The sequence below is a fragment of the Dipteris shenzhenensis genome, chromosome 2, assembly GCF_047967505.1.
Source record: "Dipteris shenzhenensis isolate YYH24624 ecotype China chromosome 2, Dip_SZ_1.0, whole genome shotgun sequence".
Taxonomy (NCBI): Eukaryota; Viridiplantae; Streptophyta; class Polypodiopsida; order Gleicheniales; family Dipteridaceae; genus Dipteris; species Dipteris shenzhenensis.
The window spans coordinates 63,778,117-63,790,293 of NC_141597.1; the positions used below are offsets into that span (position 1 = coordinate 63,778,117).

The 12,177-nt window shown below is 43.1% G+C and overlaps 1 protein-coding gene across 3 annotated transcripts; it reads left to right on the forward strand.

Moving 5' to 3' along the window:
- Positions 1 to 5,246: 5,246 nt before the first annotated feature.
- LOC147905160 (uncharacterized) lies at positions 5,247 to 8,921 on the forward strand. 3 transcript variants are annotated; one of them, XM_087390636.1, is made up of 6 exons: positions 5,247 to 5,784; positions 5,970 to 6,117; positions 6,239 to 6,577; positions 6,694 to 6,912; positions 7,055 to 7,168; positions 7,442 to 8,921. In XM_087390636.1, the coding sequence occupies exons 2-6, from the start codon at positions 5,998 to 6,000 to the stop codon at positions 8,477 to 8,479; spliced, it is 1,830 nt and encodes a 609-aa protein (XP_087246762.1). In that variant the 5' UTR covers positions 5,247 to 5,784; positions 5,970 to 5,997; the 3' UTR covers positions 8,480 to 8,921. The 3 variants fall into 3 exon arrangements, with proteins under 3 accessions (XP_087246762.1, XP_087246770.1, XP_087246776.1); XM_087390644.1 differs by having other exon boundaries at positions 6,242 to 6,577; XM_087390650.1 differs by lacking the exon at positions 5,247 to 5,784 and having other exon boundaries at positions 5,995 to 6,117; positions 6,246 to 6,577.
- The last annotated feature ends 3,256 nt before the right edge of the window (positions 8,922 to 12,177 follow it).

Sequence of the window (12,177 nt, forward strand, 5' to 3'; positions counted from 1 at the left end):
TTCCAAAGAAGCATCAAAATTCTACATCACAGTTCTTGACCGTATTAGTGGCACTTAGTGATCTGCTCATGCAATGAGGTTGCCACATTGCCATGAAATGGAGCATCTGACTATGCCACTGGACATGCCCCAAAAATTGAGCTAAATGTTTGCTATTTGCTAGATCTTTTTCTTTATAAATAGTAGACAAGAAGAACTTTAGCTGGGTCCATGGGGTGATGCCATCCTTTAAGATGACAAAGAACATTTGGCCAAATTCAAACTTAGTCAAGCTTCCCTTCATTTTTTAAAGCATAATAACATATGATGTAAATGTAGCCATTAATGACTAAACACGCTAAAACAATCTAGGATGATCCTTAAGAAGGATTCAAATACTTAGCAAAATTTCTAGACCATCATCTGGAATGAAGTCAGGTGTTCTTTGGCCCAAACATCATCGAATTGGACATGACACTCCCCATATGAGGATAAAGGAAATCTTTTTTTGATGGCCTAGAGACATTCGGACCTGATTGTAACCACTGGACCAATTTAACAACAAGAATACATTTCATGTCCAGCAACTGCATCTAGTAATCAATCCATAAAGGGCAAGGGAAAATGATTCATTCTATAGCTGCACTGAGCTTTGTAATCCATAGAGATGCTAGACCCACTCCATAACTATGGTTCGTATGGCAGTGTTGTCCTACTAGTTGACCACTTCCAAATTACTATTCCTATTCGATGTCCTATCCTTTCAGTGTGAGATCCACATATGACTGTGTCACCATGTTACCACCATCACTAACATCTCCTTGGTTAGTCAAAGCTTTGATTTTCTTGCTCATTTAGAGCAATGATTTCCACCACATTGACCCTAAGTAGTATTGTTGTTGTCCTTTTGCAACCCATCTAAGGGGAAAATTCACCTTGGCCCAGAAAGGATGGCATGCTAGCTTAATCGGAGCTGATGGAATTAGTGGAACTATGGTTGGACAATTAAGATTATAACCATGGTGGTTCCAACCACTGATGGAATAGTGAGCCGAGCATTATACCTGTAGGCCTCTATTGTGTGCATCTCCATCCACCATATCTTGCATCATAAATAATTTAACCTGCATTCCTCTACAAGATGACTAAGGTTCTAACATTTGTTACACCAAGTGTCCATATAGACTCAATGCAAGGATGTTGCACCGCTTTTAAAAACCCAGGCATCGACCATCTAGGGTTCTAACATCTATTACACCAAGTGTCCATCTAGACTCAATGCAAGGATGTTGCACCGCTTTTAAAAACCCAAGCATCGACTAAGGACACCTTCATAGCCCTTGTTCCGATCTTCCTCTCTTGACACTTTTCCTTCTTATCATCCAAATCATCACTTGAATCTACCTCAAACAAATCTGCGAGTTCATCCACTTCCATCGGACCACAATGAAAATGCTAGGTTGTAGATTTACATCTGTGCTTTGTTCCTTTCACCAACACATGCTTGATGCAAACTACTGCTTCCACTAAGTCCTTGAGCATGGATGTAGCCACCACCAATTTCAGCGGTTGATCAGACCCTTGATAAAATAGGAGTTTAAGATCTCATCTCTTGAGGGACCAAATCTTCTCCCTCTAAATCCAAGACCACCTTTGGAGTCTGAAACAAGCATTTCTATTACCACCTTTGGAGTTTGATACAAGCATGTTATAAAGACATGTGGAGTTGGAAGCAAGCATGTTAGCACCACCTAAGGAGGTAGAACCATGGGTCTTCTCGGTTCGTTTCCTTGATCATTGAGGCGCAGTGGTAGGGCTAGACGAGAGGCAGTAGAGCAACGAAGGAGGTGGAGGGGTAGGGGTGGAAGGAGAGGCAGCAAGAGCAGAGGGGGCGAAGGAGTAAGGATAGGGGGTGGAAGGACAAGTGACAACTATGTGCGATTGTAAATGTGACTGCAGAATGTGGGCAAGTGTAAATGTGGGCAATTATTTGGTTCACTGGACATGATATGTTTTCAATATTTTGTCAAATTATTTGGCATATGTGTGTGAGAGTGCAAGCATGCATGTGTGTGCATGTATGTGTGTGTGTGTGTGTGTGTGTGTGTGTGCATGCATGTGTGTGTGTGTGTGTGCATGCGTGCATGCGTGTGTGTGTGTGTGTGTACAGTGGGGTGGGAAGCTCTAATGAGGGAGCGGATTTGGGGTAGGAGGGGTGAGGGGTGGGGTTGGAGGCTACCAATGAGGGGTAAAGAGGTTGGAGTAGGAGGGGCAAGGGGTGGGGTGGAAGGCACCAGTGAGAGGAGGGCACTAGTGAGAGAAGCAGTGGGTAGGGTAGGAGAGGTCATTGGTGAGAGGAGGGCACTAGTGAGAGGAGCAGAGGCCCGAGGGTGGGGTGCATCAGGGTTGGAGGCTACCAGTGAGGGGAGAAGAGGGTGGAGTCAGAGGGGCAAGGGTGGGGTGGAAGGCACCGATGAAAGGAGGGCACTAGTGAGAGAAGCAAAGGATAGGGTAGGAGAGGTCATTGGTGAGAGGAGGGCATTTCTGGGAGGGCACCAATGAGAGGAGCAAAGGATGGGGTAGGAGGGTCACCGAGAAGGAGGGTGGAGGTGGGAAGAAAAGAGAGAGAGAGAGAGAGAGAGAGAGAGAGAGAGAGAGGCGGGGGCGAGAGAGTGGAGGCAACAGGGTGGAAAGGTGATGGCAGAGGCTAGTAGGGGCAATATTGGACCTCTCATCCCTGCCCCCCTCCTCGCTCGGCCACCCACCCCATGCCCCAAGAGCCTTTGTGCTTACTCACACCTGAGGCTCAATCCAGGTTTTAAGGCTTGTTTTGGTCAAGTTGAACAATAGGTGTATGCCATAGTGATGTTGTGTCATGAGATTGTATTATTTACATACTTTGATGTTTCTAAAGTGCAGGTGAACGTGCAGGTGAACAAGATGTGTAGGAGAAGAGTTTTGTTCAAGGAAGCTTAAGAAAGGGGCATGGGATCGTCTCCCGATCATCTTTTCCTATAGGATGAGGTTCTGAAAAGCTTTGAGGATGTATGTAGTTTGCCATTTCCAACAATGGGTGCTAGTATGCCATTCGCAATACTATCTAATGGCCAATTACAATGTTAGCTCAAGATGTCCCAAAACACATGGATTGCAGAGGATGTACTAAAAATGATGAACAAGATAGGATTGAGAAGAGATGCTTGGAGAGAAAAAAGGGTTAGTGTATAAGGATAAGTCTAAAAAGCTTGGATATGTAGTTATTTTCTTGGTTCATCCTTATGAAGCTATCAACTTAGGACACTCGGAGAAACACACCTAGGCGAAAAGCCCTTGTATGCAATCAATACATCCTCAAATAGTGTTTAAAACTTGCCACACCTGAGATTGATCAATTGACTAATAAAACAACTTATTTTTGGGAATCGAGAACAACTTACGTAGGTGTATGTGATGGTCATGATGATGAGGATAGTCTCTTTGGCCATCCGCATGAATTGGGCAATGGAAATGATAGTATTGAAGAGGATGATGCAGATAACAATAGCAAGTCAGCGGTGGATGGGCAAGAAGATTATGATGGAGAGAATAATGGCAAAAACAATGAGAGCACTATATTTTCACCTCAAAAGAGAAGTCATGCAAGGGAAAATCGGGCGAACAATGAGGACCAACAAGAATGTAGCTTGTTTAACAAAGTGTACTCGTCAAGATGTGTATGATGTTGCAACCATTGATTGTTGTCAACACAAATGTTGTCAAATGGCTGATAGGAGTAAAACTTTGCAAAGAAGGCTATTTTTGGGATCAAAGCTACTCAAATAGATCAACCTACATATATGATAATATAAACATGGCATTTAGTAAGGAAGTAGTAGTGAGTGTGCTAGTTTCATGTATGATGGAAGAAATGTTTACAACACGACTTAGTACATTACATGGAATTACAAAAACTAATTTTAATAGTTATACCGAGAAGGTATATTGAAGGATCAAGGAATGTGACACATGGGAACAATGCAATCAATGGAAAGGGTTTGACGCATCTGTAGACTACATGTTTTTTAATATAATTTTTTAGTTTAAGGTCATTCTTATTTTGAAGAGTTCCTTTTAACTGAGTACTATCCATGGAGAAATACAATCCATCTCTCTCTCTCTCTCTCTCTCTCTCTCTCTCTCTCTCCCCTTCTCCTCTCTACTATATCAATAAAATTCTAAATATTAAATTAATCTTAAAAAATAGTACTATTTATAAAAATAAATAAAATGAATATAAATATTTATAAATAAATCAATTAAACTATTTAATTGTAATTTAAAGGAATACACACTCCCTCTCTTCCTCTCTTTCATCTACATATAAGCTACTCAAACAATCACTCTCCCATTGATAAAACCTTCCATCTCTAATCGAAACATGAGGAACAAACATATATTCTTGCTTCTCGATATTTTACAAAACTCTAACTCATCACTTCATGTAGGAAACACACTCTCAAAATTCCATATGGTGTCAAAATTGTGAAAATTTTCCAATGTGTGTATACATATTTTTTAAAAACAAAATGTTGCCTTATAGGTTAGACCCGAAAAAGACCAGTTATAAAAGTTGGCTGACTACATGGGGCTAGCCTACACTACCACGGAGCAAATTTCAACTCATGAGATTTATATATGAATGTGTGTGTGTAAGCATGGGGAATTTTGCACTATTAAGATTGTACGATTTAAAGAAACATGGGAAGGAATAGTCATTGGGATTTGGGACCAACAATGCACTATGAATAGCACCTAAGTAAATTAGTTCACTAGAGACTCTAGAAAAGGAGTGATTGTTTTAACTGATTTACTAGAATGAAAGGCAGGGCCGGTGGTGAGTGTCCAATTTACACGCCAATTTTATTTACCAAAAGAGCGTGCGGTAATGAAGGAGGCTCGTCTTTTGAGGGGAATTCCAATTTCCATGCTTGGGATGGGAGCGTCACGGGCGGGCCGGGGGACACGTGGATCGCTGACAGGAGCCAAAGTGCGCGGCGGGGGCGGTGACGGTCTCGTGAGGGGTGGCTTTTGGGTACAACGTGGACCTCCGAGACGACGACGTGGCAAGTGGCCTGGCCTACGTGGTGCCACGCCAGCCGCACACAAGTGTGGCTACATATAATCAGCAGAGCGGAAAGCAACGATGGATAAGTGTGCCGCTGCTCTTTTTCTTTCTTTTTGATAAAGTTGCCTTTTATTTCCCTTTTGCCACCACACTCAACCTCTTCTCGTCATCGCCGTGCGCATGGCCTCTGCCATCGCCATAGCTTCTTCTTCCACTTCTGCCCCTCCGCACTTCCTCGCTCCTTTCCGCCTTCCAACGCACCCCATCTCACCTTCTTCCTTCCCTATCCTCTCGGATCCGTCTCTAACTTTCCTTTCCCCCTCTCGGCCCCCGCGTCACCTTGCCTTTAGCAGCCTCCATATCGTTGCGCATTTGGATGCGAAATGTAGGACTTCTGGCACTGGCTTGACCTTCATTCGCCTCAAAAAATGGCTTGCAACGCTGCTTTGCCGGTTCGCACTGGCTATCATATAATGCTCATGCGAGTGCAGTAGTCTTTCTTCGCTCATATAGCTCCCTATCTTGTTGGGGTGATTTGTGCGTTCTTCCCTTCACGATCGTGCGCGCGCCCATGCGCCGTTTGTCAAAGGTAGTCGCAGATCCTCAAAGGCTTAACCATTGGAGTGTCCAAAGTTTCTTGCCCACAGTCGATCGTTTGCGCAACTTTCGCACTGTTCAGTTCCGTCGAATGTGGAGGCAATGTGAGTTATTTCACGTTTGCAAGCATAAACCATTGCAATATATTAGAAAGTACAACTGTGCCATCTGCAATCTGTACTAATGCTGATCTTGGCCCGGTTGAACTCCTCCTGCCGAGGCGATTTTCGGGTTTTTATAGACGAGTAAGCTTTGCTGTTAATAATTTCGATCGCTTTTGATCGTGCAGGTTGTCAAAGTTTTGACGTTTACTAGAAATGGGCAGGTCAGGCAAATTATTTAAAAGCTTGCTCAGTAGTGTCAAGGCTTTGAAGTCTCCTCCGAAAGAGAAGTCTTCAGAGAACACCTTCACCACGGTCGAAGAAAATGAACCAACGGTAAGAGTTTAGCAGCTGTAAGACAAGGACGGGAGCACAGAGAGAGAGAGAGAGAGAGAGAGAGAGCAATGTGTGTAACTTTTCTTTGAGATCCTAACGCTTGCCGATTATCGCGTCCTAGAAGAAAGCTTCCAAGGAAAAGAGTAGATGGAGCTTAGTCAAATCCGCTTCGCGCAATCGAGATGCTGCAACCTTCATGCCGTGTACACTTATTGAACCCGAACAAGTGAAGGCTGAGTTGGCACAAGATTTTCAATGCCAGCGACAACATAGCTACGCGGATACTGAAGCAAGTTACGAAGACGATCCCATTTATACCAAACCTGCGGCATCACTAGCTCCTCAACCGAATATTGATGCTGCTACTTCCCCAGCAATAGATGGAACCGCATGCGCTGAGACTGCGAAAATACGGGAGTGGGCAGCTACTGTGATACAGACAGCCTTCCGGGGTTATCTGGTTTGTTGATCTCTATAACATATTGAGCTGCCGTGCAATCCGAAGTTTGTAATCCGTTGGTCTTGTCAGCCTGAGCTTGCCCTTCCGATTCTTACGAAGGATAATCTTAAGTGCAGGCACGCCGGGCGTTACGAGCTCTGAAAGGCCTTGTAAGGTTGCAAGCCTTGGCTAGGGGGCGGATAGCGAGGAAGCAGGCAGCCACAACGTTAAGGTGCATGCATGCTCTGGTAAGAGTTCAAGCACGTGTACGCGCTCGGCGAGTTCGATTATCAGAGGAAGGACAGGCGGTGCAGCGCCATCTAGAGCAACGAAAGCAACAAGACACAAAGGCAACGGTGAGAGTCATATCACTCATGGGAGGATGCGAGCTTGTCGTTAATGTCGGAATTTTCATGCTTCGTTTGGAAGTGCAAGCTCACGCTCTTGATATTTTCATGCTGGGTTTTTTCTCACATGGTTAAGCATCGACTCATGTAGGAGGTATGGGACAGCAGCCCCGCCACCATTCAAGAATTGCAGGCCAAGGCTCAATACCGGCAGGTAGCTGCCATGAAGCGTGAGAGAGCACTTGCTTATGCGTTTTCTGAGCAGGCGAGTAGTCCTCTCTTGTTTCTAAATTCAACTCTGACTTTCCCCTTATCTGCTCCTCCGTGCCTTCTCCACAGCGGCAGCGTTTTTAATCACACTCTTGATGCTCTGCTCAGTGCTGTGTTTATGCTTTGTTATGCCTCACAAGGCAGTTCGACTTTCTTCAGTCTCGGTGTTGTGCTGTGTGCAATTCTGTGGATACTGATGAATTTGCTGTTTCCTCCTCTATTCAGTTTCATCTTGTTGTTAATTTCGTGACTTGTCGTGGTCTTTCAGCTCAGGAGATGTGCTCCCAAGCAGAGTTCCCTTGTGATTGACTGTGAGCATGACAAGAATCATTGGGGCTGGAGCTGGTTGGAACGCTGGATGGCTGCTAAACCATGGGAAAGCTCGTTCCCAGGGCTTGCAAGAGAGCACGTTAGCATCATGAACGTTCCCAAAGTAATCAGCGTCGACGAGAATTCTTTGCAGAGCCCGACGGCCGAGGGACCCAAACACCCGTTGCACAAGAGAAGAAGCCTGTCCGTATCAGAAAGCCTGCCAATTGATTCTAACCTCTCTCCCAGCAAGTCTCTCTTCCTCCCAACGCTTAACAAGCTCACTTCCTTTGGGACTCAGGCAACGGCCACTTCCCCTACCAGCTTCGCTATGGCCTGGGATTTCAAGCGACCTGATCTGCTCAATTCTAGTCCAACCAGGTCGTCAATTACGACGCCCACTACAGCTCCGGCAGCTGTACCGATTCGATTGGCTTCTCTGTCTTCGGAAAGATCTCCACTTGCCCAGAAGGTCAATCCAACTCCAATTGTCATGGGCCCTGTTCCAGAGAGTAAAAGACTCGATGGCGGAATAGGCAAGAAAAACAGGGTCCCAGAGGCCACTGAATCGCGATCTGAGCAACTACTGAAAGAAGATCGCGACACACATGACAAAGTGGGGGACGCAACAACACGTGATCAAGCTTACGAAGAAGCAGGAGAATTGATCGCACCAAACAGCGAGAGATACAACCCTACAGATGCAGTCACCAGCGTTAAGATCGCTAATTCGGGCGACGCGAGATGCAGCACTCCAATAGTAGCAGCTGGTAGCATCAAGGCTCCAGTGAAGATCAAGGGGAGTACCACGCATGAGTTATCAAAATTGGATTCGTCTCAGGCAAGGCCTGGTTACATGCAATCAACGCACTCAACAAATGCTAAGATCCGGCCTCTAATTCTTCCCAAGCAGAATCATCCTGTTTCCACTCCATCGGCCGTTAACAAGAGGCGCAATTCGCCGTCAGCTTGTGAAGCCAAAGGTTTACTCCGATAACCAGCAGCAGGAGGGCTCTCTTCAAGGACACCACTGAGTCCACGCAGGCAAATGGACGAGTGATAACGTAATGTATTTATGTCTAATCATCAGCTACTGGACAAAGTGGAGTCACATACTTATGTGTAATCATGTGCTGGTTCTACTGCAACGATCAACGTGCAGATTGAAGAAAAGCCTAATCAATGATCACCACGTGTGAAGGAGTCTAATTCGTATCTTGGTGATGCACCCATCGTTCTCAATAATCGTTCTATTGTTCTCCTAGCCAAAATCTCACAATGGAGGAAGCCGCGGCAGCCCTCGTTCGATCCCCATAGGGGGTAGAGGCAGGGCAGCTGCCCCTCGATAGCCTCAACCGTGTGTGTGAGTTGGGTGGGTGAGTTTATTTTTTTAATTAAAAAAATCTCACGATGGTTACCAGAGTTATCCAACATGAGCTGCAATATCGAAATAAATGATGACACATTATAACACACATGTATTTTGGTAAGGGACTTGAGTAGTGCGTTCCAATTTTATCACCTCAATTCAACATTTTCTACTTTGACAAGGATTGAATTTTCTAAAGATCACAAAACCTCCATTTCTACTTTGACTCTTTTTTAAGGTCACAAAATCTCCATTTTGCCACATGAACTCTCAGAAGAGGGAACTCTAATAATCAAGGAAAAAGACACAGAGAGTAATCTTAAAGTCAAATCTCTGCCGTGAGCTCACAATCATTTATTATTAGCTAGAGGTGTAAAATGGATGCCCTTGGTGATAGGTTGTAGGGCTAGTATTCAATAGATTCAAAGTCATGTTGTGAGATTTTTTGGAACTCAAAGGATCAAAGCTTTAAGCAAGATGAATGTTTACACTTTACAACTTCAAAGTAAATCACACAGTGTGTGCCCCACTAGTGAATTTTATACTGTGAATAAGCTTATGACATGGTTGAGTGCCCTCCATGTGCACTCTTATAAGTACATATGCAGAATTTAATCAACTTTGCATTTCTTGAATTAATAAGATTTCAAATATAAAGAATTGATAAAGAGCTTACTTTATCTAGAACATGTGCATGGTGTCATATTTAGCAATTGTGTGCATGTGTATGTTTCTATATAGATAAAATAGGAGGAAAACTAGATGTTGTCTCTAGCTTAGACATGGAAATGCATGCATTGTATTGAAAAGCATGCATTCATAACGCATTGGAGCATATGGAAGGTAACTAGGGTCAACCCCATGTAATTTGTCTCAAAATGAACTTCATTTGTAAAGATTGTGTATTCATTGGGGGAAGGGTGTTTTATACTTACCCTTAAAAGTGGATAGTTAGTGCTTAATGATATATGTTTTATAGGACTTGGGCATAGATTATTTGAATGTAATAAAGAAAATCTTTCAAAGTGCATTATAATAATAGATTGTTGCTAATTATCACATGTTTACTAGCATTTGTTTGTTATATAGACACTAACATCAAGCATAGAGTAGTCATCACTCACATGTTGAGTGACGATCATAAATCTTGTGACAACATATTTTTTCTTCAATATTGTGATGATGGGAAAATCATTGATACTTTAAAGGATAATTATCTACATCCATTTGGCTCACGGTGATCTTGTGTCACTATGTTACATACGTAAGCCTTAGGCATCTCATACTTGTGAGGGTTGAGACCATCTTGTGTCATAGTCTCCAAGAGTCTCTCTCACACTTTAAGGGTTGCATTGCAACTCCATGTTGTTCATGGCTCCATGAGAAAGTTTGTTCCATTATTCATTAAAAGTTATAACATCAGTTTTTCGGATCGAAATTTTCATTACATTTCATGAGCTAATTGTAGGTATGTTGTTGGAATTTTTTGTTTTCCTTCTTATTTGCAATCATGCATTGCTTTGCATTCTCATTCTCATAGGAGATTTTCTTGGAACATATTTTGGTTTTTACATTTTACATTTTATTGATTAAAAAATTTTCATTAACACTAAGGTGAGGCATTTTAATTTCGTAAACAAATTTTTTATGTAGCATAGATTACACACATGGTTGGAAATATATTGCATGGAAGATTGATCAAATGGTTCACTAATTGCTTGGGTGTAGCCATTTTTGGTGAGGTTCAGGGAATTTTCTATATATAGGTATCTTGCCTGACCCATAATTTATGCATTGCTTGACGGCATTCGGTAAACTTTGTCTTCAAGTTAGGGTGAAAGCATGCTACGGTGTCTGTACTATTGGCAAGAATGTGGTAGTACTAAGTAGTGTGCTATATGGAGAGATTTCTCGAATCGATGTGCACTAATATATTTATTGATTATAGATTCTCATGCACAAGATATTCTCACGTACGCATTCTCATGCTCATACACATTTTCATGCACTGCGTCTCCTCTTAGGTGTTTCACTTTTTAACCTGTACTCTATCAATTCCACTTTCGAACTTCTGAACTTCTGATTTCCAACTTCCACTTTCGAACTTTTGAACTTTTGATTTCCATGTTGAATTTTCTTGCAAGATGTTGACACGGGTCGCTCTCTCATGAGTACTCTCTCTCTCTCTCTCTCTCTCTCTCTCTCTCTCTCTCTCTTCGTTCTTCTCTTTTCCCCCATTCTCTATTCGTTCTTTTCTTTTCCTCCATTCTCTAAATGCTTTTCCCCCATAATTCAATATTCAGACCTGCATGTGATTGTCTTTTGCCATTCCTTCTGTCAACATGCAAACTTTTTGCTTTTGTTGTTGCTCTCTCTCTCTCTCTCTCTCTCTCTCTCTCTCTCTCTCTCTCTCTCTCTCTCTCTCTCTCTTTGTTATTTTACTCTGTTTCATCTTAGTGTGAGTCCTAGTACTAAAATGTTACTCTCTTTGCAATAGCTGAAGACCGCCATGTCTCCAAGGAAGCCCGAAGGCATCACATCTCCCGCCTTCAAGAAGCCCGATGTCCTTTTTCCAAGAAGAAACACTCCATCCAGGAAGTCTGCAACCAAAGAGAAGGCACAGGCTACGGACAGCAAAGCGGCTTCTATTCCGACTCTAACCAAAGAGAAGCCAAAGACTAAGAACAGTAAACCAATAGCAATTTCGACTGGAGTCAGTCTTGGATGGAGATTTTTCCTGAGAGCGAAGCCAGACTCATATCTAGAGTTGGACGCTTGGATCCGAGAAATATGGGGAAATAACAACAAAGAGAGCCGGTGTGGCTTTCATATAGGTCGGCTAAAGAAATCGTTGCTGAACAATTTTATGAAGATGTACTATAGGATTTACAATTCAAAAACAGTCACGAACAATGAAGTTGGTATAGTGTTGCCCCGGGCATTCGCTGCATCTACTCATGGAGTAGATGTGGATTGGGATGACTTTGCCCAACATAGAGACATGAATCTACGCTCGGCTAGCTTGGACAACACATGTATCAAGCACGAACGTGATGTAGGCACGTCTATAGCAAAACGGGAGCTTGTAAGTTTACAGGATCAATGAAAGTTCAGCGTGGAGCAAGAAGGTGTACTGCATGAGTGGAAGGGTACAATGTCAAAGGAGAATGCAAGTTTGTGTGCAGATTTTGAGGCTACTACTGCAATTGAGGGTGAAGCCCTCACAAACGTTGAATCAATTGTACATACACTTAGCTAGGTGCGTAGTAAAGTGGACAATTTATTACATGGTAGTGTATTGTAGGACAAGTTCTTAAAGGATGTAG